Below are 27,588 nucleotides of genomic sequence, written 5' to 3'. Positions count from 1 at the left end.
TCCTAATTCACATAGGAGAGGCAAGTGCACCTTTAATCACAGCAAAGACTCTAATCCCAGCCAGGGCAGGCAGATCTCTGAGTTTGAGTCCAGCCTGGTCTACAGAGCAAGTACCAAGACAGCCAAGGCTACACAGAGAAACCCTGTCTCTAAAACAACAGAGAGAGGGAGGCAAGTACTATATGCTTGAGTAACAAAGTGACTTTTACTTAAATTTGACTCCATGGAATGATAAGTATAATTTCTGAGACTGGAAAACTAAAGCAGGCCTTGAACTTGCAATCTTCTTGTTTTGGCCTCCAAAGTACCTGGGATTACAGGGGTGACCCAGCTTTATAGTTTAATTTTATTATGTTTTTCTTTTTTATTATTGTGTATATGATATGTGCATGCATGTGTGAGTACAGGCACATGCTTGCTATAGACATGGGTGTGGCAGTCAGAGGACAACCGGGTGTCTGTCCTCAGCCTCTACCTGTGTGAGACCTGCCTCTTTTGCCGTCCTCACTTCATGCACCCCGTGAACTGCTCTGCAGCTTTGGAGGACTGCTGTCTCTGCCTCTCATCTCGCTGCAGACGCTCTGGGGTTGCTGCCCCAGGCTTTTATGTGGGTTCTGGAGACTCAGACTCAGGTCCTCACACCTGGGCTTTACCCACAGAGCTATCTCCACAGTCCTGTGGCTTGATTTCAGAGGATACTAAAGGGTGATTTTATAGCTTAGAAAATTCTTGAGGTTGTCAAGATGCAATGTGAAGGAGAGCTAGGAAGGACAGGACAGAGGGATGTAGCAGGACTAGATCTAAGTCTGTTACAGATGCAGGTGGCAGTTAGCAAATAGTCTCTTCATTGTATTTTCTGTTTACTTAGGAAGAAATGCAGCGGGTAGGAGAGACAGCAGAGAGGAGCTGTGGAAGAGAGTTTTGATGCTGTTGGTTTCTAGCTCTCCACAATTTTATTTTGAAATAAACTACCTAATTGCCCCATGCCTTTATACCCAGATTTTTTCTTATTGTGGCTGTTGATTTTAATCCTTTGTATTTTGTTCTTCAGTTCTGGAAATCTCTCAGCTATTATTTCTTTGAATATTTCTGGTATTCACATTGAATCCTTCCCCTTTTTTGAGACAGGGTCTTGCTTGCTGTGTAGCTTAAGCTGACCTCACACTCAGGATTTTCTCTCTGCCTCAGCCTCCTGAATGCCAGAGTACCTACATGCCAGGCATGTTGAACCACACATGTCTGCCAATGTTCTCTTCAAATTCACTCAGTTTCTCTTTCTGACATATCTGAATTTCTTTTTTCTTTCCTTTTTCAAGTCTGCTTGTTGGTTTTAGTTTGGCTGTTTTGTTTTCATGTCCTTATAGTTGTTGTTCTTGCAAATACATTTATTTTAAAGTTCTTATTTGCTTATTTTGAATAGTGACTAAAATAACGCTAGTTTTTTTTTTCTTAACATGTTTGGAAATTTAATTTACAGATTACTTTTTTTCCTTTCTTTTCTGAGACAAGGTCTCACTGTGTAAGTGGGGCAGGCCACACTGTGAGGTCTTCCCACTTCAGCCTCTTAAACTACTTGATTATAGGCCTGTGCCATCATACCCAGCTGCAGATTTCCTCCTGGGTTTTTCCTCACCTGTATGTATGCTTCATACCATGTATATTCAGAGGAGCTAATGTGCTCCCCCAGTCTCCAAGTAAACCTAATTGAAATGGGAGTTCTAAGTTTCCAACTGTAAAAAGCTAAGGCCTGCAGCATAAATTTTATTTTGCCTTTTTTTTTAATTTGTCACAGGAGACTTGTACTTTATGCCACTTGTATCTTGATTATCCTCTAACTTTCTTAACTCTTTTCATTGGGAGGGATCTGTGCTCTAGATGTACTTTGTGCAACTTTCCTGCCCTTCCATAGCAGCTTTTGTCCTATTACCTAGCAAGCAAAGCATCCTCAGTCCTCTGTCCATTTACAGCCTACAGCTCAGTAATCCTCTGGCATACATGCCATCAGAAATGTCTGCTCTGTTTCTGCCTCGTTGGGCATTTATCTTCTTTGAGCAGAGGCATGTATTTGTGTCCTTTGTGTACCTCCACATAGAATTGCAATACTTGTAATTGTCGGTTGCTGGCTCTGTTGCCTTTTATTATTTTTCTGCTCTTCTTTAATTTTATTTTCTTCATCACCTATATTCACATATCACATTTGCTTGCATCTGTATCAGGAGAATATCTATAGAGAGAATTTGGGTGAGGATTTTAAAATGTACATCATCAATTTAATTATACAAACCTTTAAAAAATTTTCTCTCAATAATGTGTTCTGGATCCCCAGCACCCATGTAAAACCTGGGTGCACTGGGAGAGTCGAGACAGGTGGAGCCCAGGGGTGCTCACTGGCCACCCAGGATAGCTGAAATGGTGAGCTCCAGGTTTACTGAGAGATAGCGTCTTAAAAACTAAGGTGGAGAGTGATAGAGGATCGCACACACACACACACACACACACACACACACACACACACACACACATGTGTGTGTGTGTGTGTGTGTGTGTGTGTGTGTGTGTGTGTGTGCAAGCGAATGCACAACAAGAACAGAAATCCAAAACTTAAAACCAAAAGGTAAGTCCTTAAGCAATTTCAGTTATCATTGTTTGGTGGAAAATGTTAGCACTGACGCTCCCCTAAAACAAACACCTCTTTAGAATTCCTGGAGTGACCTTGTGAAAACCCTAATAGACATTTAATTCCATTTTAGAGAAGTATCTACATTATTAAAAAATTCCCCTTGCTTTCATTTTTGGATTCTTCTGTTACCGTTTTGTGAAGTTTGAACAAATAGTGCTATTTTTTCAGAATAAGTGTTGTAAGGGCAGTGTGTCTACAGGCCCTTGATTCCTAAGTCCTCTGTGGAATTACCATCTCCCATCTAACATCTGTCTAAGGGAAATGTGAGGCAGGTGCTGTTGGCCTTCATGGCACATGTCAGCTGGCACTGGGCTTTGAGAAAGCAGAAAGTCCGTCCCTAGTTTTCGTACCATGCTTTTCCTTAGGTAACGTAGTGGGGCTGTGTGTGTCCCCACTTGAGCTCTTTTCTTGGGAGCTGTCACAGTGACTGGAAACGAGCACATACGGCCTACACTTGTTCTTACAGTTGTTTCTCTGGTTGTCTCTTCATCTCTATCCTTCACATTCACTCATGTTGATTTCTGTCCATTTTGGCCCCATACTTCCAGTGTGAATTTTATTTGGAATTAAATTCAAGTCTAATGTCTTGAATGCTTGTTTTTCAGTGATCAGGAACCTCCCTATTCAATGATTACATTACATGAAATGGCAGAAACAGGTATTTTCAAATTTTTATTTTTAATACTTCCTAATGAATTAAAAATAATGAAAAATGTATGACCACTTTTTTAAAGATTATAACATAGAAAAAGTTGTGGGTGTATGGAAGTCCTCTCTAAAAGTCTAACAGGAACCATATATTGCATCCTCAATATTAAACTGCACGTCTGAGTGATGGTTGTATCTTATTTGAAATTGAGATAAGAAAATTTATTTTATTGGTGGTTCTTTGTACTTGTCCTGGAATGGGGAGGATAAGCATTTGTTGTTCAACATCCTAAAGTGTCATTCCAAAATAGAGCCAAGTACTGAGTTTATGTAGTTATGTAGACAAATGAGATGCTTAAAACTATTTTAATCATAATCTGAGAATCAAGGCCATAGCTTAATTTTCTCCAATTGAAGATGCCCTTCAGTCACCAGACACCTGTAACAGCGTTTGGCTCCATCATGACGACTGGTAAATTATGACAGTACCATGTCAACTTCTAGCTTCTTAAAGCCACCACATAAAGGCCAAAAGTGTTTCTTTGTTAATGTAAAGTCCTTTTGTATGTTTTCATATTTCCAAAATAGTGACTCCATTACATAATCTTCTTGGTTTGCCCTTAGATGAAGGATGGTTGGATGTTGTCCAGTCTTTAATTAGAGTTATTCCATTGGAAGATCCATTGGGACCAGCTGTTATAACCTTGTTACTAGACGAATGTCCATTGCCCACTAAAGTAAGTGAAACTGATCTTCGTGGAATGTCATCTGTGTCATCTGTGCCCAGGATGAATAATCACAGAAGCATTTAGTAAACTTTACGTACTTGAGATCTGTGTTATTCGGTAGTAGCAAGAAAATTTTTATTGTTAATGAAGTACTATATCCTCTACCAATAGGTTTTAGTTCAGTGTTTTTTAATGTTTAAAGTAGAAACATTTGTATCTGCATGGACAGTCTTGGCTTGAAAACTAGAAGAAAATGAGCTGATTTTATCTGTCTCTCAGCAACTTCCTCATAACAAAGATTTTCTATTAAGAGGAAAAGTACTGTACCAAAAGCCCTTTTGAGCCTTACTTAAGCACATTAGAGATTTGCATAGCCTGGCTTATGATCTAACTAGGACACAAATGTTCAAGTTTTCATTGCTTTGGCCTCAACCTTCTGCAGGCTGCCTCCATGCACACGTTTTATTTTGTTTTGTTTTGTTTGAGACCAGGTCTCACTATGTAGACTTTACAGGCCTGGAACTCACGTTGTAGACCAGGCTGGCCTCAAACTTATAGAAATCTGCCTGAGTGCTGGGATTAAAGGCATGCACCACCACGTCCATACATACTTTTAAAAATTTGGATTCTGATGTATTTTATTTGTACGTTGAAGCCTTGGATACTTGAGCTCTCTAATAGGAAAACATGAACAGATAGAAATGTTTTTAGCTTAGTCATTGTCAGCTTTACCTGTGCTTATAACTATTTCAGTTTTTAATTTGCCTCAAAAGTTGGTGGGATTTGTTTTTGCCTGATAGAACTTTGTTTTTTAAAGATTTATTTATTTTGTATTTTGTATGCAGTGTTCTGCCTGTATGTCTGCCTGCAGGCCAGAAGAGGGCACCAGATCTCATTATGGATGGTTGTGAGCCACCATGTGGTTGCTGAGAGACAGCCAAGGCTGCACAAAGAAACCCATCTCAAAAACCAAAATAAATAATAGATGAATGAATAAACAAACAAATAAATAAGTGGTTGAGGTGGCTCATACCTGTATCCCAGCATTTGGAAAGTTGACATAGAGGATTGCATGATCTCAAGGGCAGCCTGGACTATATAGCGAATTACAGGCCAGCTTGGGCTGAACTACTGAGCCCTTGTCCTGGGGGAAAAGTAACTTATCGAATTCCCCTCAGATGCCTGCCCTGAGGAGACTTCTCCCAGAGTCTTGTGGAAGACGGTACAAGTGGCTGGGATATTAATCTGAGGGATATCAAATTAATCTAAGCACACCGAGCTCGTTAGTCCATTCGCTTTATTCTTTTAAGTCAGTCCTATCTACACAGCCTCTTTTCTGTTCTCATACTTCGCTCCTCTCTGTCCCTTCTTCTGCTGTTCTCTCAGTTCTTCTCTTAGTTCTTCTTCTTTTGTTCTTCCCCCCAAGCGCATGTGTGTATATATATTCATTAACAACTTGTTAGTAAAAAACTACAAAGTAAGCTCTCAGGAGCAAGTATTCTGATAAGAGTCACATTTGACAAAGACTTGGTCAGCTTAATTGGTGATTGACAACAACTGTAGGTTGTAAAAAGTTCTGGCTCTTAAATGGATAGCTACAAGGATTACAAGGAAAGAAATTAAACCAATAGAGATTTAAGGAAAAAGCAAAAAGATGTGTACTATTTTATGTGATTAATAATATCCAGACATAGTTAGTCAGTTAATAACCTTTTTCTGTTAATCACCTGAATCTCAGGACCAATATATAATTAATATACTAAGCTTAAAATCTTGCATTAAAAACTGGTGTAGAAATAAACACAAAGTGTTAATTGTTTTTTGAATCAGAGTGGGGAGGTGCCGGTGGAGGAAGCTTAGGGTAACAAAGGTGCTATTGATCTCTTGAAGGACTAAGATATACCAAGGCCAGACACCTGTACTATCACTTCTAGTATGCTATAATTCTTCTGAAGGGTTTTGATCCAACAAGGCCAGGCACCTGCAATTCCACTCTGTGAAAGTTCTACGAGGACACTTTGTCTGGCTTATTTAGCCTAGTCAATGGCTAAGGATGGAGAACAAGACCTCTAAGTGTCTACAGCCACATGGAACAATAGACCTAGTATGAAGCATATCTTAGTATGTTTCTGTTCATAAAAATTGTACAGTTAAATAAGAAACGATCTTCTTGACTATCTACAACTATGTGTGCCCGTAAGATTGAGATGTAATCATGAGATTACATGTACACATTACATGGAAATATGTTAACCTGCTGTATACTCCCATGGCCTTTTGCTACCAGCAGCTCTCAGTAGTAACTTTTTATTTCATATCACTAGGTCATAATTACTTTTGGTTTTATGTTTTGGAATTGTTGTTTTAAGTTAGGGTCTCACTGTGTATGTTTGGTTTCTTTTTGAGACAGGGTCTCACTGTGTAACATAGGCTGGTCTTGAGTTTAGCCTTGATCTTACAAAATTCATGCCTCAGCCTTCTGAGTCCTGAAATTTTAGGTATGTTCCACCATGACCAAGTTACTGTGATTAATCATGTTGACATTTGAATGGGTTTAGTCTGGTTAATGACTCAAGATTGTGTGTACATACACACACATATATATAAAATAAACTGGATGTGGTAGTGCATACCTATAATCCCAACACTCAGGAAGCTGAGGATTGCCACAAGTTCAAGACCAGCCTGGGCTACATAATGAGTTCCAGGATGGCCTTGGTATATATGGCTATATGTATGGCTATATATACCAAAACTCCATCTCAAAAACCAAAAGTGTAAAATACACATTATCTATAACTGGTACATTTTGAATAAAATGAAATCTGGCATTGAGAAAACTTAAGGTTGGCCAGATATTTCCCATAAATAATAATGATGCCATTGGAGTAATTTTATGTGATTATTCCAAGTTCATTGAATACCTTTTTATAGTTTTGTTTCCAGGAATTCCCTTGGGAAAATAACCTACAGAGTATGTATTCATCGAATCTATTTGTAACTGTTTTATAGGATGCACTCCAGAAATTGACTGAAATTCTCAATTTAAATGGAGAAGTAGCATGCCAGGACTCAGGCCACCCTGCCAAACATAGGAACACATCCGCAGTCTTGGGCTGCTTGGCTGAGAAACTAGCAGGTAACTCTAGCACACACCACCCAAGTGCCTTACTTGTTTGACATTGACACACCTGTCCTGCAGACCTTGGGCACCTTTAATTGCAGAAAGAAGCTGAGTGTGGTGGCACACACCTATAACCAAGGCACTTTAAAACAAGAGGGCTAAGAGTTCAAAGCCAGCCTCCCCTGCAGAGTGAGTTAGAGGCCAGCCAGAACTATGGGAGACCCTTTTTCAAAACAAACAAAAAAACAAAAAAGAAATGAACAGAAATAGACTAAAAGGAAGGAAATTACTCAAGACACAGTTAAATGCAATCTAATTTAGCTTTATTTTTTCATAGAAATTTAAGATAAATCTGTTATTTAGTTATTGTATGCATTTAGAGAAATGAATATTACCCATTTTAGAAATATTAACGGCAAATCACATGAGAATGTCTCAGACAGTTACTTTATATATAGTGGAAGAAATAATGGATTGAACCAGAGCCGGGTGGTGGTGGCGCACACCTTTCATCCCAGCACTCGGGAGGCAGAGGCAGGCGGATCTCTGTGAGTTCGAGGCCAGCCTGGGCTACAGAGTGAGTTCCAGGAAAGGTGCAAAGCTACACAGAGAAACCCTGTCTCAGAAAACAAAAAACAAAACAAAAAAAAAATAGAAAATCAGAACACATGGGTGCTGGCTCATACTATCATGGCTCCCCAAGAGCCCTGCAACTGGTCTGTTTATGGTGGACTCAGTTGCCAAGCTGTGAAATGGGGATGATAGTGGGAACAGCCTAAGAGAGGAGGTCTGAGTAATGTGCATAAGAGTACAGAATTCAAGCAAATAATTTGGCTGTTGTTAGTTAACTTATGTAAAATAATGTGACACTTTTAATTATGTCCAGTGTTTGCTGTGTCTGTCTAGGTCCTGCAAGCATAGGTTTACTTAGCCCAGGAATATTGGAATATTTGCTACAGTGTCTGGTAAGTAAGACATCAAAGCTTATTATTCTCATCATACAGATTGTCTGTTTTTCTCAGATCACTAGCATAGTCCCTGGTGCAGAGAATAGGGTGAGCTGAAAGTTTTATGTACAGGTATTTCCTGGGTATTTATTTATCACCTCCTATGTTCAGAGACAGAAAGGAAAGAGGGGGGGGGAGAGAGGTGGGTATTTATTACAAGCAAATAACAATTGAATTGGTCTGATTTTAAATTTAGTCATAAGATAGCTGCTAGGACTTTTTGTGTGTTCTTATAGTCTACCAAAAAGTAATGAAAAATACCACCCCCACATTTACACACACACACACACACACACACACACACACACATACACATACACACACGCACGCACGCACGCACGCACAAGTGGAAACAAAATTCATGGCATTCCAACAACAGGCCGGGTTCGCAGAGTATATAAGTCTCTGCTCCTGCCCACCCTTCCCTTTACAGTCAAAACTGTCGTTGTTGGAGTGTCTGATGTGTCACCTATGAGGCTGTGGTTTGCTGAAGTTGTGACTCCCTATCACTACAGCACTTGCCTGCAGTCTGACTAGCCTGTGTCTCTAAGTTATTTTTGCAAGCCTAGTGAGCATTGGGCCTTTTTAAAAACTAAAAGAATTCATTTGTTGGTGCCTACACAATATGTCATTAAAAAACCCTTACACTGCTCTGAATGAGCACTGGTAGATACCAAAGTAGTAGGAGAGTCATTTACCTTCACAAAGTTCACTGTAACTTAAAGGAATAGGACCATTCAGACAACAGTTAACTTATACTCGACAGGATGTGATCAGGAGCAATTGCTTCCTGAAGACTGAGTGCTGTAAGAGTTCTGAGAAGATGAAGGGATGGGTGGGTGAGGGTGTGATGGGGTGACAAGGGACCTGTGGTAATCATGAAAGACAGACTTCCTGATGTGGGCTTAGCTAGCTTATGACAAGGTTAAGATTAGGAACGCACAGTGAGTGTCCTGACTAAAGCGTCATGGCAGAAGCCTAGTGACAGTTATCTGATCAGAGAAGGCAGTGTTCAGAGATAGGAGGACATGAACTGGAGTAGCCAGGTGGAAGGTTTGGGGCTGGAAGAGCCAGGCAGGAGGGTTAAGGATGTGGCAAGGATAAAGATGCTGAAGAGGCTTTACAGCCGGGAGAACAGTGCTTCTGTGAGCTTCAGCAGGCACCGCAGAAATGCATGGGAATACACTGGTGTTCTAGGACTCTTGAAGGCTCCCAACATAGCTGGGAGAAAGCAAGAATGTGAGAAGAGAAGATGATAAACATGTAGGCCTGATGAGTGGGAACTGATGTGAAGTAAACTCAAATGTAAGTTGAGTACACTTCCCGTCATCATCAGCATCTGTAGAATTCCCTGCAGGAACTAGATTAAAACTAAGATAGCGCTGGGTGGCTCACGCCTTTAGTCCTAGCACTGGGAGACAGAGGCAGGCAGATCTCTGTGAGTTCAAGGCCAGCCTGTTCCGGGACAACCAGAGCTACATAATAGACCCTGTCTCAGACAGACAAACAAAAAACTAAGCTGCTAATTGATAATAATATCATTATTTGTAATTCTGGAACTGGTATTATCTCTTTGGGGGTACTAAAGGTCATTTTTAACTATAATTCTAGTTTTCTTTTTGGCTTGTTTTAATGAGTATAAGCATGAACATTATTTTAGGTAATAGAGCCCTAATACACATGTTACTAAGTCTAATAGCATCATGCATTTTTAATGAAACACTGCTGAAATGTCCATATCTATAAATTAACTCAATGACTATCTTGATCCTCCAGTAATCAAGTGGACAATTGAGACTTTGAATGAGGGAGACTTTTCTGCTGTCCCAAGTATATAATCTGGCATGTATTATAAGTAAGAATCTGAGGTTGATACCTTACTGCTTCTGCAGAGGTGTGACTTTGTCTTTATCTTTTGTTGTCTTTCAGAAGTTACAGTCCCACCCCACAGTCATGCTTTTTGCACTGATTGCACTGGAAAAGTTTGCCCAGACAAGTAGGTATAGTGACTTCTTGCACTAATAGTCTTTGGTTATAAAAACGTGAGCCTACACTTTGAACTCCATCAGACGTACATACATTCTGGTTATAAGACCAGCAGAGTATATCAAGAACAAAAACAAAGATTGTTCTCAGCTGAGATTCCAAGCATGGTGACTATAATTACTTTTGTAGCTAAAACCTTAGCGCTCAGGGGCTGGAGAGAAGGGTCAGCAGTTAAGAGTACTTGCTTTGCAATCAAGAAGATCTGAGTTTGGATCCCAACACTCATTAGCAAGCCCAGCACCTCCTGAATACCTCTGAGGTAAAGAAAGACAAAAGGGTTGCTGAGGCTTGCTGGCTTCCAGCCCAGTCAGGAAAATGGAAGCCCCCGATTCAGGGAGTACTCCTGCCTCAAAAGGAATGGTATTGAGAAATAAGACAAGGACATCTGTGCTCTCTTCTGGCTTCCACACATGCCTTACACATGTGTGCATATATTCACACAGACATAAACATGTACATAAAGCACACACATACACACAATTTAAAAAAATAATTGCAGGGACATGATGAAGCTGGAGCGGTGGTTCTGCAATTAAGAGCACTTGATGCTCTTCCAGAGGACTGGAATTTGGTTCCCAGCACCAACATTGTTGGGCAGCTCACAACCACCTATAGCTCCAGCTCTAGGAGATCTGACATGCTCTTCTGGCCTCCACAGGCACTCAGGCACACAGGGCATACACATTCACAGACTCATTTGCATATACATAAATAAAAACCTTAAGCTGGGCATTATAGTGCATGCCTTTAATCCTAGCATTCAGGACGCAGAGGCAGTTTGAGTTTGAGGCCAGCCTGGTCTAGGTAGTGAGTTCCAGGACAGCCAGCGATACACAGAGAAGCCCTATCTGAAAAGAATCAAAACAATAATAATAAATAAATCTTTTAAAAATAATGATGAAATTGTAGAAAGTAGCCACAACTCTTTGGCTGTGTTATCCCTAGAAGGAAGCATAGAAATCTGTTCTAGTCTCCAAATTCTCTATTGTCTCCCCTCATTCCTTACCACCACTAATCAGCCCAACACATCCTCCTCCTCTTCCATTGTTATTTAAAGATTTCATCCTTCCAAACAGGTGAGAATAAATTGACTATCTCTGAATCCAGTATTAGTGACCGACTGGTCACCTTGGAGTTGTGGGCTGATGATCCTGATTATCTGAAACGTCAAGTTGGCTTCTGTGCCCAGTGGAGCTTAGACAATCTCTGTAAGTGGGAGTTGTCCTTTATTAAACCGTGTTTCTGCTTTTCTATATTAATTTTTTATTTTATTTATGTTAAGTTGGGAGGATGGGTGTGCACGTATGTAGAGGTTAGAGGACACTTTTCAGGAGTTGGTTCTCTTTTTCTGCCATGTGGGTTCCATGTCATCAGGCAAGTGCCTGTACCTACTGAGCCATCTCAGCAGCCAAAATTTGTTTGCATTTCTAAATCCCGGTCTTCAGTGGGATCAGTAGCCTTCCTTTTGCTGTAATGAGTGGGAATTCTTAATAAGCTTCTTACTGCAGGGTGGATATACTCTAATAGAAAAGTATCTTAGGCACCTTTCAGATGAGAGTTCAAGGGAATGTTTCTAATGCCAGCATTCTCCAGTTCACAGACCTTACTGACACATGCTGAGTCAGACTCCTTAATTATAGAGCTCTGTCTAAGAACTTGCCAACACACACTTTCCTCCCTGCCCTCCAACAGGGTCCAGCTAGCTCCACCTCTGGGACTCTTCACACCTGCACTTTCTTTGTCTTTTCTTTGTGTGTGTGCATGTGTGGTGTTTCTATTGTCATGTGACAGAACGCCTGACATAAACAACCTGGCAAAAAATACTGATTTGGGTTCATAGTTTCCATGGCAGGAAGGTGGGAAGAAATGCCTCCTCAGGGAGGCCAGAAAACAGACAGAACGCCTTTTTTCATTTAGCTTTCAGTGCTAGGAACGTGTTCTAGAACCTTGTTCATGCTAGGAAAGCATTCTGCCACTGAATTATAGCCCAGCCCTGTTGCCTTCCTTGTACTCTTCTCCTGACCTCAGATGGTCTCTACAAACCCAAACTAATTCTTACTTACACGGTGGAGTTATTTTTAACTTTTTTTCCTCCAAAAGCTACTAGAATACAAACCAAGCTGCTGTACCATTCCCTGTCTCTATTACTAGCCCTGTGCTAATGTACAGTTAAACACATAACCTCCAGTTCTCTCTCTAACAGCCTATGTAGTGCTAGTTAAAGAGTAATTCTGAGTAAATGCAATTTGGAAGCTAGCTGGGAGTGAAGACAGACAGATAGCTATAATCTTAGCATTTGAGAGGCAAAGGCAGAAGAAACGAGCTCAAGGTCATACTCAGCTACATTTGAGTTTAAACCCAACCTGAGCAACATTAGACCCTGCCTCCAAAACAGAACAACAACAAACTAACCTGTGCATGGTAGCACACACTTTTAACCCTGTACTCGGGAAATAGAGACAGGTAGATCTCTGACAGTTGAAGGATGGCCTGGTCTACATGACAAGTTCTAGGCCAGTCAGGGGTACACAGTGAGACCTGCTATTTAGATTTTGTTTCATGCACTCCAGTAGCTACAGGGACTGGAAATACCACACCCACAGTGCTGCCTTTTCTGGCCTTTGCTTAGGCCATGTAACAGATAAGATGCTAGGCCCTACCAGTTCTCCATTCTTGTATGGCAGCTGGAGATGACTGTTTCCCCTTTCTTCCAAACCATCGCAGCCTGCCCTAGGAAACATGACCGCCTTCTCTTTTGCAGTTTTAAAAGAAGGTAGACAACTAACCTACGAGAAAGTGGACTTGAATAACATTAGGGCCATGCTGAACAGCAATGATGTCAGCGAGTACTTGAAGATCTCACCTCACGGCTTGGAGGTAAAACTTTCACAGACCTTCTGAGGGCTAAAATTACTTTGTTCCCATTTTTCACGCTCTGCTTCAGAACAAAAGCAATGTCTAACAGAATATGTAGACGCTTTTCTTCTATCTGAAGACTGGTTAGTGGTAAGAGTGGTAAAGATAGAGAATGCTTTGGGGTGTTATCCATCTGTTACATCCCACATGTTACTGCATCTGTTGTAGCATTACAGTGCGTGTTGACTGGTTCAAATACATCTGAGCTGTTTGTAGTACTCCAGTTGCCAAATAAGTGCTCCACTGCTAAGGTACAGCCCTAGCTAAATAGATGGTTTTAAACATTAAACAATATTTTATCTTATGTATATGGATCTTTTGCCTGCATGTGTGTCTATGTACCATTTCCTTGCCTGGTTCCAGTGGAGGCCAGAAGTCAACGGATCCCCTGGATCTGGAGTTACAGAAATTTGTGAGCTACCATGTGGGTGCTGAGACTCAAACCCACATCCTTTGTAGCCAGTGATCTTAACTGCTAAGCCATCTCTCTTAGCTCTATATCTGCTTTTAATCTTTGCTATTTTGTTCAACTGAAAGTGTGAAGACAAGTGTTTCCCAGTGAAGCCTCTCCTTTTGCAAATGCCCACATAGCCAATTGTACTAGACCTGGTGCTCCCTTCCTCGTGCTGAATATTGCCAGTTTTATAGTGCAGGTTGATGCAAGAGCTGCTTCTGTATAGAAAAGTACCACGGGACGAGGCATTTCAGGAGTGTAGCACAATTTGACGATGGTTGCCAAATCCCTTCTCTCGTTTGTTTTTGCTGTGAATTATAGGTAGATACCCTGTCTTTACCCTTCCCTATCTTTGTCTGATGAAGGCAGTGTTTGCGTTTGTAAAGATTCTGATCTCAAAGCAGACTCTCTAAGTACTGAAAAACAAAGCCAGTAGCTTTGACTACTTGCAGTTGCAACTATCTTTGAAATCCTAGAAGTCAAACTGAAGTAATAATAGGGTTGCTTCGCTCAGTTTTATGCTTTTTTAAATCACTGAAGATGGACTGTGGAATCACACTAGGGGCTTTAATAAGGAAAACTCCATCCCACCTTCCCTAGGCCAGTTACTAGGTGGCCGTCAGGCACTGATGAATTGATTTGTACTCCTTGGTTCTGCCAGGCTCGCTGTGATGCCTCCTCCTTTGAGAGTGTACGCTGCACTTTTTGTGTGGACACTGGGGTGTGGTACTACGAAGTAACAGTGGTCACTTCTGGTGTCATGCAGATTGGCTGGGCTACTCGAGACAGCAAGTTTCTCAACCACGTGAGTACTGGGGGGCATGCAAACAAAGCAGCAGCAGCTTGCTCTTCTGGTGGATAGGTAGAGATTTCAGATGTGTTTAGTTTTCAGATAAGTTTGTTCAGTAGCTAAATGGTGTCAGATTTCCTACCAGGCTTGCTATACTGACGTAGGAATAAGATACAAGTGGAAATTCAGGTCAGCCTCTAGGTTCACCTCAATTTCCTACCTAGAAGTGTGTCTTTATGGCTTTCCTGTAGTTCCAGACATATTTGGGACCCAGTTATCGAACTGTGACAAGGAATGATTTTTTTTTCCTTTTTTGAGACAGGATTTCTGTGTAGCCCTGGCTGTCCTTGAACTTGCTGGCCTCGAACTCAGAGATCCACCTGTCTCTGCCTCTTGAATCCTAGGAGTAAAGGTGTGTGCCACCACAGCCTGGTTGGCAATGGATGATATTACCTTGAGATTAAAGTTTAGGGAACCTTGTAGGGGACTGAAGAGATGACTTTCCTGCTCATCTCAGAGGACCTAAGTTTGGCTCCTAGCACCCACGTGAGGCTGCTAACAATCACATGTAACTCCAGCTCCAGGAGATCCAACAACCCCCTCTGGCCTCTGTGGCTACCCACACACACTAACATACATATAAATAAAAAAATAGAAACGCATCCTTAAAAAAAGGAACCCGGGGTTGGGAATTTAGCTCAGTGGTAGAGTGCTTGCCTAGCAAGTGCAAGGCCCTGGGTTCAGTCCTCAGCTCCGGGGGGTGGGGGTGGGGGTGGGGAGACCTTTGCTGGGTGGTGGTGGCGGCATACACCTTTAATCCCAGCACTTGGAAGGTAGAGACAGGCAGATGGATCTCTGAGCTGGAAGCCAGCCTGTTCTATAGAGTGAGTTCTAGGACAGCCAGGGCTGTTATACAGAGAAACCCTGTTTCGGGATGAAAAAAAAAAAAAAAGGAAAAAGAAGGGAGAGAGAGAAAAGGTCCTATCCCAAAGAAAAAAGGGAACCTTGTATACATTCTCTTTCCATAGCATTAAATATTGGCTGACTTTTCTCATTTGACTTTACCTTGTAATTAATAGGCACATTTATTTTCAATGTGTGTTTATCTTTTGTTATAGAAAGTGCTGAAGTAAAGGGAAGTCTAAATCAGCTATAGTAAGCAGGCCTGGGATACCACTGACGTGGAAGTGTCATGGGTCCTTCCTTCAGATGGATACTTTTCCTTTTGGAGATAAGGTCTTGCTAACCTAGATCATTATATATACCATCAAACTCATGGTGCTCCTCCTGCTTCAGCCTCCCAAGTGCAGGGATAGAGGCCTGCACCACTACACCTTGTCTAGACAATAGCCTTTAACACCTAACCCAACTGGCTTTCTCCTATTAGTCAAATTGTAAGATATTTGAGCTTTCTTCTTGGAGAAAACATGGAACGGCAGGTGATGCCAGTACAGCAGGAAGGGCCCTCAGTCCTTGGGAGGCCTAGCCAGCTTCCTTGATAAGACTGAGTCATGGTCCAGGCTGCAGGGTTTGTGACAATAAAGCCAAAGATAAGGAGTAAATTCACATTACCAGGCTAGGCTCCCTGGTCAAGGACATAAAGATCTAGTCCCTGGAGATCTACCTGTTCTTCCTGCCCTTTAAGGAATCCAAGATTATTGACTCTTCCTGGGTGCATCTGTAAAGGATGAGATTCTAAAGATCTTCCAGGGCAGAAGCAAGAAACTGCTGGCCAGAAGACCAAGTTCAAGGCTTTTGTCACTATTGGGGAGTACAGTGGCCATGTTGGTCTTGATGTTAAGTGCTCCAAGCAGGTAGCCACTGCCATCTGAGGGACCATCTTAGCCATGCTTTCCATCATCCTTGTGTGGAGATGCTACTAGGGGAACAAGATTGGCAAGCCCCGCATCATCCCACACAAGGTGATAGGCTGCTGTGGCTGTGCTGGTGTGCCTCATAGGGGCAGAGGCACTGGCATCATCTCTGCTCCTGTGTCCAAGAAGCTGCCACTGACAGAGGTTTTGATAACAGCTACACATCAGCCAGGGGCTGCACTGCCACCCTGGGCAACTTTGCCACCTTTGATGCCATCTCACAGCTAACCAACTTCTGATCTCTGAAAAGACACTGTTCATCAAGTCTCCTTATCAGGAATTCACTGACCATCTTGTGAAAACACATACCAGAGTCTCCATTCAGAGGACCCAGGCTTCAGCTGTGGCTACCACCTAGGGTTCTTATACCAGAAAAATAAAGTGAATTAAGTCAGGGAAAAAATAAGCTATTGGAAATCAATTCAACTTTGTCCAGGAATATTTTATAAAACTCCTGGACTACAAAAAGAATAGTTGTAAGAAGAGGGCTAATGGGCAAGGCAGGGCGCACTGGACTCTTGAACTGTGTGGACTCCATTCTGCTGCTGTTTTTGTTTGGGAACCTGTAATATTTGGAAGCCTGAGATTATTTTGAGCTGCTGTGCAGTTACAAGTTACTAGGTCTGGAAAAGAATTCCATTGTCTAGTTTGTAACACTGATTTATCATTTATATGGAGACTAGTTGTCTGTTCCAAATAGAGTTCTAAAAGTGATTTCTTTTCTAACATTAAGAAATAATCTTGAGCTGTATGTAGTGGCATAGGCCTTTAATCCCAACACTGGCAGAGGCAGGTGGATCTGAGTTTGAGACCAGCTTAGTCTACAGAGTGAGTTCAAGGACAGTCAGAGCTGCTACACAGAGAAACCTTGTCTTGAAAAAATGAACAGTAATAATAACAATAATAATCTTGAGCTGGCATGCAGCCTAACAAGACCCTGTCTCAAAAACCACCTTCTTTAAGTCTGTCATCTCATTTCTCCAACCTTTTTTTAGGTGTCTTTTTTTTTTTTCTTTTCACAATTTCCATTTCAAAGATGAGAAAAATTAGTACTGAGAAAAGGAAACAAAGAACAGGACTGAATTCATTCCTATTTTATAACAGATTTTTACTTTCTTTCTAAAAATGAGGAGAATCTGAAAGGATTATCTAGTCTCCTCATTTGAAAGTGATAAAGTAGTCCAGAAATAAAGAAAACAGGGATTCTAAAATGGAGGTCCCTTTTCTCTCTGTTTTTCTACTAGAATTTTCTAGCAGTCACACTAACAATGACACTTGTACTTTTTTTAATGGTCAGTGAAGTTTGTGGCTAAAACTATTTCCGCTATAGAGCTGTAGATATTTGACACCTCAAATTAAGACTAAAAATAGTTTCTTGCCCTCCAAATTGTGATAGGCTTTGGCATTTTAGATTTACTGTGTGTGTGTGTGTGTGTGTGTGTGTGTGCGCGCGCGCGCGCGCGCTGATATATTTGGAGGCCAGAGGAAGACATCAGATCTCCTGCAGCTGGAGTTAAAGTCAGTTGTGAGTCACCCAACATGGTTGCTGGAAACCAAACTCAGATCCTCTGTAAGAGAAAACAACTTTTAACCTCTGAGCCACCTCTCTAACCCTGATTATTTTGACTTTTTTTTTTTAAGCAACAGTTATTTTCCCTGATCCAAGAACTAGTTGAGATCCTGTTAGCTGTTGAAGTCATGAAGTCATAGGATGTCTTTTTTCAAATGTAAACTTGTTGTTTCCATGATATTATTCTGATAAATATTCATCTTTTCACTTGTATAGGCACCCTGCAGTTTTATGGCATAAATTATACAGATAACACCTGTTTCAAAGAGTTTAAGTCTCTTTATTTTCACTCTTACTACATGGGTTTCAGTCTCAAGCAAATAAAGTTCTGAGTTCCAATATGGAGAAATGAGAAGCTTCAGGAGTGTTCTTACGTAGGACACCTACAAGATAGTTTGTCTTGTGTAGTGTTAGTTTTGATGGGGCATTCTGAGGACTAAAGGTATAGTTTATCTAAAATAGCTTTTGCCTTCTCATGAGCAACCAACATTCTCTTTCACATTCTCTCCCATTTAATAATGAAGAGAAAGCATGATGGTGCATGCCTTTCATGCCTTTAATTCCAGCACTCAGGAGGCAGAGGCAGATAGATCTCTGAGTTCGAGGCCAGCCTGGTCTACAGAACGAGTTCCAGGACAGCCAGAGCTACACAGAGAAACCCTGTCTCAGAGAGAGGAAAAAGAAAAAAAGACTTGGAAGCCTTTGGGGGCTTCTAGACTCTAAAATAGTAGGAAATAGACTGTGAGGTAATTTTAGAAACTAGAAAAAGGAAATAAAACAGCTAGTGTTTGGAGAGACTACTCTGTTAGCGTGCAGCAACACTGTTACCACAAATAAGCCCTAATGGGAGAATGGGGAGAGTCTGGTGGGAGGGGCCTGCCAGAGCCTAGTGACTCTTGTCCACTTGCAGAGCAGGAATCAGGACACAATCCTCACAATATGCTGAGTAATAGGAAGGTTTGGGGATATTGTATATCAGGGAAAAATGACTTTCCATTGTATGAGGAAAGGAGTCATACTACATTGGTGATAAGCTATAATAAACATCTTTAAATTGCTTCTGTTGCTATAATATACATGACTAAGAAATAAGAAATTTAAGAATACCAGAATATCAAGCTAGCTACTCTATTCTCCTAGGGAATCTGACATTGCCAATGAAAACCAACATTAATCCTAAATGTTTTTAAGCTAAAAAAATTTACTCTAAGATGTAAGCTCATTGGGCATCTGCTTCTTAGCTCTACAGAATTTGATCTGTGATTAAATTGAATCAGAGTTTCCCCTTGTCCCGTAGCTTCTCCCAGAGGGTCTTGCAGGGTGATGGCTTGACCTAGCAGTCATCTAGGAATTGCTTTTTTTTTTTTTATTTGTTTATTTATTTTTTTCTGTTATCAGCTTGATAAAGTACAAATTCTTTTTTCCCTTTTCTATTGTAATAAAAAGAAAAAAGGAAACAAGTTATAACTAATATAAGAAAAACTATATACAAAAGTACAGTAACTATATACCACATATACAAGCAAAAAATACCTAAACAATGTCTAGTCCATTTGTATTTGACAAATTCAGAGAAAATAATTTCATTATCTGTCCTATTTTGGTAAGTCCGAAATGTACCTGATTCACTTTCTATCCTAACTTATATTACTAACAGAACCATCTTATAACGTCTTTCAAATTTATACACTTACACCTCTTTAGTGAGTTTTTTTTCTGAAATTCTTAACAAAGAAAACTATAACTATCTAATCTTCAACTATAACTAGCTAATCTTCAACTCCCTCAGGGACCCAAGAAGGAAATAATATTACCTAATAAAAAATAAAAACAGGAAGTGCATGCAAGCAGCTTCCAAAAAACATGTAAGTTGACAGAAAAACCAGCTGCCTGGACAGTCACCTGTGGTTTCTCCACAGTGTTGGGACATCATCTTCAGCCAGGAATTTCTTTCAAGTGTTCTGTCAAAGACTACCTAGGTCATTAGAAAGTAAAGATGGATGGGGCCAGCAAGATGGCTCAGCAGTGAACAGCACTTGCTGCCAAGCCTGAAGACTCAGTTCAGTCCGAACCCACTTGATGTAATGTGAGAACCAACTCTCAACCCTGTCTTAAACAAACAAACAAACAAACAAACAAACAAAAAAGAACACATTGATGGGGGGGGCGGAGGGAGGACAGGGGAATCTGTGTCTGATATGTAAAATTAAATTAATTATAAAATTAAGAAAAAGAAAAAGTAAAGGTAAAAAAAAAAATTGTTTGCCTTTGCCTATTTCCCAACACTCAAATTTAGTGTTTTTGTTTTGTTTCAGTTGAGTTTTTGGAGCTGAAGCCTGAGTTCCCAGGCCTCTCTCTTTCTAAGTGTGTAGCTAAGTGTGAAGATTTTTACTTACTGATTTGTTCCACCTCAGGAAGGGTTAGCAGATAGGGTAGCAGAAGCCAGAGGCCTCAAACCAGACCAATGACTCATAGCAATGAACACTTACAAATAAAGATGAATGGACAAAAGGGTAAACTATGACTCACAGAGCAACATTATAGCTTCCACAATGAAATTCTTTTCGTTTTTTTGGTTTTGTGTTTAGTTTGGTATTTGGTGTTTCTTTTAAATTTTTAGGGGGACAGTTGCATGGGCAGAGGGTGATGGGGAGATAAGTGAGATTGGATGCATGATGAAAAATCCACAAAAAATCAATAAAAGGTAAAAGAATAATAATAATAAAGATCTCACTTGCCCTTTTCATTTGTTGAGACAGAATTTCATGAACCCTCCTAGTCCTACCTCAGCCTCAAGTGCTGGGATTTAGAGGTGTGCCTGGCTTCTGTTCACCCTTGTATGTTAATAAATAATTCTGGGCAACAATTGAAAGGTAACAAGTAATAAAAGAAGAAATTGTTGAGAACCAATAGAATTTTCAAATTGGACTGCTACCAAGATAATTTTGAGCTAAGTATCCATTCATAAAATCTAAGGATGTGGGCATTTTCAATCCACCACATTCAAGAAAGTTATTTGCTTAGCCACGAGAATTGGTGAGGCTAAAGGTCTTAGAAGTTTGGTCCAAACTGAAATCCTCTTTTCTTAGAGCCAGTCTACAAGGAAGCTGCCTACCCTTCAAGAGTCTCTTTCCTCCGTGGAGCTAGTAAGAACTAGATGAACTGGCTAGTGAGAGAGCGCCTGCAGTAAAGGAAGCATGGGCAGGCGGTCATTGGCAAAGCCAGTGTCTGTGACCTGGAACTAGGCTTCTGTGTCAAGTTGTTGATATCTTCCAAGTACCATAGGCTTTCCCTTCATCCAAAAAAGCTTAGGATGCCACATGCTAGGTCTCCCCAGGTTAGAGTAGGTAGAGTCATGTTAATCTTCTGGGCCTTGTCTCTCCCCAGGAAGGATACGGCATTGGGGACGATGAGTACTCCTGTGCCTATGATGGCTGCCGGCAGCTGATTTGGTACAATGCCAGAAGTAAGCCTCATGTGCACCCGTGCTGGAAGGAAGGTATTCATTCTTCACTTGAATTTGTCACCCGGGTTAGGACAGCTAGTTCTTAGCAGGCATTTACTATGACAGGCTTTAAAATATCTTCATAGGAGACTTAGTATCAGTATCACTGCCAGGATTGTGAATGCCATTCCCTGATAAACTTACCTATTGTGGCAACCCTTCTGAAGCAAAAACATTTCAGAAAATAAATTCTTAGGGTCTGAAGAGATGACTCATGTGTAGAAACATGTGCTGCTTTTCTAGAGGATCTGAGGTCAGTTTCCAGCACATATGTTGGGTGGCTTCCAAATGCCTCTGACTCTAGCTCCAGAGGAATCTAGTACCTTCTAGCATCCATGGGCACCTGCACTCATGTGCTATTGCTGTGAAGAGACACCATGACTCTGGTGACTTTACTCAAGGGCTGGCTTTCAGATTCAGAGGTTTAGTATATTATTGTCATGGTGGGAAGCATGGTGGCATGCAGGCAGACATGGTACTAGAGAAGGAGCTAGGAGTTCTACATCTGGATGGACAGGCAGCAGGAAGAGAGAGTGACGGTGGGCCTGGCTTGAGCTTCTGAAACCTCAAAGCCCACCCCAGTGACACACTTCCTCTAACAAGAGCACACCTATTCCAGTAAGGCCACACCTATGCCATGCCCTATGAGTCTATAGGGACCATTTTCATTCAAACCACCACAGCATAATTTAAAACAATAAAACTAAATCTTTAAAAAAAAAAAAAAAAAAGTGGCACATGCATTTAATCTTAGCACTCCAAAAGGCAGAGGCAAGTGGATCACTGTGAGTTCAAGCACAGCCTGGCCTACCTAGTTCCAGGCCAGCCAGAGCCACGTAATGAGCTGTCACAATGTAAAGAAGTAAGTAGTGGTTCAGTGGTTAGGAACACTTGCTGCTGCTCCCGAGAAGCTGATTCCAGTTCCTAGCACCCACATCAGGAGACTTAGAACTGCCAGTAACTCCAGCTCTGAGGGATCTGACTCCCTTTTCTGGCTAATACTGACACCTATATTCATATGGCATATATGCACACAAATGCACATACATACACACAAAATAACATTAAAAAGCCTTCTGAAAAGTAATACAAATTAGAAAAAAAATAATGTAATTCTAACTTAAAAAAAAACCACAACCCTCCTTCAGTCAGTCAGTCAGTTTTGGGATAGAGTTTCACTCTAATGCACACAACCATAGAATTCTGTCACTCTGTACCAGTGCTAGATTACAGGTGCAAGGCACTGCTCCCACCTACTCACAGTTAAGAGAGGGCTGTTTGTAACTCAGTGTGGAGCAATTGCCTACTAGTCATGAGACCCTGTTTGATGCCCAGTAACACACACACAATTACTGTGAAATCTAGTTTCCTCTTTGTGTTTGTATTTTGAATTAAAGGGGCCATAGATATGTTAAGGACACTGGAATTGTTGTGGCACTAAAATGATGATATTTTCAGAAATAAAGTGGCTATAGAATAGGAATTTGGTAGACACAGGCCATGCTGTAAGTAGGGTCATATGGAATTATGTCCCATACATAAGTAAGGAAGGGAACCTCTTTCTTCTCACAATTGGAGCTAGATAAGGAAAGTAGCCTAGCTCTTTCTCCATGCATCCTTCTCTCATTTTCCTACGCTAATCAACATTATAAACTGACATGTCAAGCATGTTAAGAAAGCAGGAGTTTGACCACTCACATAGAACTAAATTGATAGTATGGAAAAGGAAATGAATGAGTCTGGAAAAACTAGAAGGGCACCCAGGTTTTTTTGTTTTGTTTTGTCTTGGTTTGGTTTTGGGGTTTTTTTTGTTTGTTTGTTTTTTGTTTTTGTTTTTTTGAGACAGTCTCTCTACATAGTCCTGGCTGTCCTGGAACTCATAGAAATCCACCTGCCTCTGCTTCCCAAGTGCTGGGATTAAAGTGTACACTACCATGCTCAGCCTGGGCACCTAGATTTTTGAAGATGTGTAGCTTATGCATTTGATAGAGGCACTGTTTTCAAACTTTCTTTTTCAAGGTAAAGCTCACTGTTTAGTCCTGCCTGGGCCGGCACTTGAACCTGGAGCAGTCCTGCTTTTGCTTCCCAAATGCCAGGGTTAGAAGTGTGTGCTGCCGCCATGCCCGGCTTCTTAAAAATAGATCAGAACTTAAGGATATATTTCTGAATGCATTTATTATTTTAAAATTTGAAAAATAGAAAATTGCAAAGCAATTTTAATTCCTCTCTCTCTCTCTCCACCCCCCCCAAACACACACACACACACACACACACACACACACACACACACACACACATACACACACACATTTTAATTAGGGTTTCTATTGCTGTGATAGAATACCATGGCCAAAATCAACTTGGGGAGGAATGGATTTATTTCATCTTCTACTTCCTACTAACAGTCCATCACTAAGGGACCTGGAGGCAGGAACTAAAGCAGAAGTCATGGAGGAATGCTGCCTCCTGGCTTGCTTAGTAGCTTTCTTATACACCCCACACCACCTTCCCAGGAATGGCACCACTTACAAAGGGCTGAGCCCTCCTACATCAAAGAAAATGCCCTATAGACTTGCCTACAGGCCAGTCTGATGTGGGATGCTTTCTCTAATGAGTTTCCTCTTCCCAGATAATTCCTAGTTTGCATTGTCAGGTTGACAGACTATAAACCAACTAGGACTTATACACACATATGTGTGTGTTATATGTGGGTGTTTTGCATTCATGTATGTTTTTATACCATGTGTGCCTGGTGCCTACGTAGGTCAGAGGGGAAGTAGAGTTACAGATGGTCATGAACTACCATGTGAATGCTGGGATTCAAACTTAGGTCCTCTTAAAGAACAGCCAGTGCTTTTTTTTTTTTTGGTTTTTCAAGACAGGGTTTTCTCTGTGTAGCTTTGGAGCCTGTCCTGGAACTCACTTTGTAGACCAGGCTGGCCTCGAACTCATAGACATTCCCTCCCAAATGCTGGAATTAAAGGCATGTGCCACCACCGCCTGCCACAGCCAGTGCTCTTAACTGCTGAGCCATTTCTCCAGCCCTAGAGATTTTTTTAAGCGCTTAAATTGGTATGTATGTATGCATGTATTTTCCATTGTTATGCTTCAATTCCTGAACAGGTTTCTAGGTTATGAAAAATAACACTACTAGAGCTGGAGATGTAGCCCAGGTGATAGAGTGCTTGTCTACCACATACGGAGGCCCTAGGTTCAGTCTCTAGCTCTGAGTAATCTTGGATATAGTGGTGTACCTGGTATTCCCAGGACTCGTGAGGTAGAAGCAGAAGGATCAAAAGTTCAAGGTTATCCTCAGCTACATACCAAGTTCAAGGCCAGCCTGAGCTAGAGACACTGTCTAAAAAAAAAAAATCCAGAATAATAAAAAAATGATTGGCTTGGTATGGCGGGATGTACCTATAATCCTAACATTCAGGAGGCTGAAGCAGGAAGATTTCACGTTTGAGACCATCTTGGGCTACATAGCCAGTTTAAGGCCAGCTAAGGCTACATACAAAGATCCTGTCTCAGAAAATCCAAAAACAAACAAAATAACTTTTAATGCTTTTTAATATTTTACTATAAACTAGAATAAAAAAATCAGATCTCGATTTAAAAGATCAGAGCGAATGTATGCCTTCAAAACAAAAACATTTTTGTAGTTGTTACCTAGAGAATTTTAAATCTTGCCCGAGAGGCAAATCAGCACATAATTTTATCTAACCCAGCATGTACATTTTTTTTTTCCGCATTTTAGCATCTTGAAATTAGGATGCATCTTATACGATTGATGCTTGTCATGGTTTAATGGAAGCTTTTTTTTTTTTAACGATACATGGACGTACTGCTCTGTGAGGGTCAGATAAGCTGCACAGGAAACAAAGATAAGTGTGTTGAATGTGTGGCTCTGTCAGGATCTGGGTAGCACAAGCCTAACAGTGTTTGGTTTATCTTCTAGGAGACACAGTAGGGTTTCTGTTAGACTTGAATGAAAAGCAAATGATCTTCTTTTTAAATGGCAACCAGCTGCCTCCTGAGAAGCAAGTCTTTTCATCCACCGTGTAAGTAGCTCCTTTCAGTCAAAGATTGAGTAGATTCATGGAATGTACTTTTCTCAAGAATGAAAAACCAAACACCTTTGTTCATTTATCTAAGCAATTATGAGAAATGGGTTTATTTCAGTTACTTAGCGCTCCATTTGGTGGGTCCTCAGTGTCCAAGGGTTTGATACAGAAAAATAAAGGTGTCTCACCTGACTTACAGACCTGTCTAGGAGAATAGTCTCTGTCCCGCTTTCCTTTTCCCAAAGTGACTTCCTCACAGTGACTCTGTATGTGAACATGCTTTTATAAATGCTGCTGACCTCTGTACTCAATTTTCTGTAGATCTGGATTTTTTGCTGCGGCTAGTTTCATGTCCTATCAACAATGCGAGTTCAATTTTGGAGCAAAACCATTCAAATACCCACCATCTATGAAATTTAGCACTTTTAATGATTACGCCTTCCTAACAGCTGAAGAAAAGATCATTTTGCCAAGGTAAGAGTCTGCCCAGGCTCCTTCCAGACCCATCTCATGGAAAATCATAACAGCTTATGGGAGCAAGTAATTTTGAACAAGTAATCTCACTGAAAAGGTTGACTTTTTGGGGAAATATAAATTAGTAAAACATATCCCAGAAAGATATATATAAACACCAATACTGACCAGGACATAGTGTAAAATTATTTGAAAACAAAAATGGAAAGCTTTTTCTGACAAAAGCAGGTGGTTTCACGAGATCTCCCTCTATCAAATTGTGAGTGACAGCTTCATTATTATTTAAAGCAGCAGTTCTCAACCTGGGGGTCAAATGACCCTTCTACATGGTCACCTAACACCATTGGTAAATGCAAGTATTTACATTACAATTTATAACAATAGCAAAATTAAAGTTACGAAATAGCAATGAAAATCATTTTATGTTTGGAGGTCACCGCAACATGAACTGTATTAAAAGGTCGAAGCATTAGGAAGGTTGAGAACTACCGATTTAAAGTATTATAGAACCAAGAGAAGAAGGAGGAACATGTCCACATTCTTTTTATGAGTTAAATAATGTTAATGTAAAAATCAGAAAAGGGGTTTGGGGATTTAGCTCAGTGGTAGAGTGCTTGCCTAGCAAGTACAAGGCCCTGGGTTCAGTCCTCAGCTCTGGAGGGAAAAAAATCAGAAAAGGTCTGGTATGTGACACTTACTTTTAATCCCAGCACTTGGGAGGCAGAGGTAGAATCATTGTGAGTTTGAAGCCACCCTGGTCTCAGCAAAGAGAGCCTGTCTCAAAATAAAAATCAGAAAGATAGAACACATTCACACACATACACACACACACACACACACACACACACACACACAAATGCAAACTAACTTCACTGGAATATCTGTATAAAAATCCTTAATATTGTAAAATCAGTACTTCTGTTAACAGATTTGATTTATTGAAACCAACTCCTTTTGGCTTTAAACTGCATAGCAAACATGCTAACACTGTTCTACAGCCATTAACACAAGGAAAGCCATCTCAGGTAAAATTTCATTGCCCTTATTTGACAGAAACTGACATTGGCCTTGTCTCCCTGAGTGAATGTCTGCTTTTCTTCCTTATAAGATGAATATAGTCTGTTCCTTTAGCTAGGAACAGGGCAGCTGCCTAGACGAGTATAGGGTAGGGGATTCATATTACTAATGGGATATCAATAAGATAGACACTCATCAGTCGAGGAGATCATACTGGCCAGGATGTAGCTTGTGTTAAACCATATGTAATACCCATAAATGTAACTATAATGCAGTGAAACACTGGCTTCTGTTTTGAAGCAAAGCATAGGTAGATAGGCAGCCCTCTCTCTTCACCTTACACCCTGTCTTAGTGACTCAGCGGTTTCAGATGAATAGAACATGTCTCAGTAGGAGTAGCAGAGCCTTGGCAGTATTCTAAGATTATAAAGGCCACTTGCTATGTGTTCAGGCATCTGAGATTTGTTCCCTAGGGCTTCTGTGCAATTTGTCTTGGGGCTTGACAGAGATCGTGAACTTTGCTCTTGGTGAAAGTCTGAGGTGACACTCCCTTCATCTGTCATACCTCAGTCCTTTGTCTGCCTGCTTTTTCCTGGAGTGAGGCTCATCAATCACCTGAAGGGCACAACTGATCCATCTGGGAGTTCCCCTGTTTCTTCAGGATTAAACTTCCCAGAATAGGGCTGAGAAG

General features: G+C 40.8%; 1 protein-coding gene across 4 annotated transcripts in view; it reads left to right on the top strand.

The window, feature by feature from the left end:
* Positions 1-27,588, top strand: part of Rspry1 (ring finger and SPRY domain containing 1) — a 52,796-nt gene that overhangs the window by 18,066 nt on the left and 7,142 nt on the right. For all 4 annotated transcript variants that reach the window (XM_006985224.4, XM_042277292.2, XM_076571670.1 and 1 more), the window contains exons 3-13: positions 3,286-3,338; positions 3,953-4,065; positions 7,069-7,195; positions 8,087-8,145; positions 10,117-10,183; positions 11,310-11,441; positions 12,995-13,110; positions 14,265-14,408; positions 21,225-21,336; positions 25,301-25,403; positions 25,728-25,880. In XM_006985224.4, coding sequence (XP_006985286.1) covers positions 3,286-3,338; positions 3,953-4,065; positions 7,069-7,195; positions 8,087-8,145; positions 10,117-10,183; positions 11,310-11,441; positions 12,995-13,110; positions 14,265-14,408; positions 21,225-21,336; positions 25,301-25,403; positions 25,728-25,880 — 1,179 coding nt within the window. The remainder of the gene's footprint in view (positions 1-3,285; positions 3,339-3,952; positions 4,066-7,068; positions 7,196-8,086; positions 8,146-10,116; positions 10,184-11,309; positions 11,442-12,994; positions 13,111-14,264; positions 14,409-21,224; positions 21,337-25,300; positions 25,404-25,727; positions 25,881-27,588) is intronic.

The sequence above is a fragment of the Peromyscus maniculatus genome, chromosome 5 (assembly GCF_049852395.1).
Source record: "Peromyscus maniculatus bairdii isolate BWxNUB_F1_BW_parent chromosome 5, HU_Pman_BW_mat_3.1, whole genome shotgun sequence".
Classification (NCBI taxonomy): domain Eukaryota; kingdom Metazoa; phylum Chordata; class Mammalia; order Rodentia; family Cricetidae; genus Peromyscus; species Peromyscus maniculatus.
This window is presented reverse-complemented; position numbering and strand designations above follow the sequence as displayed.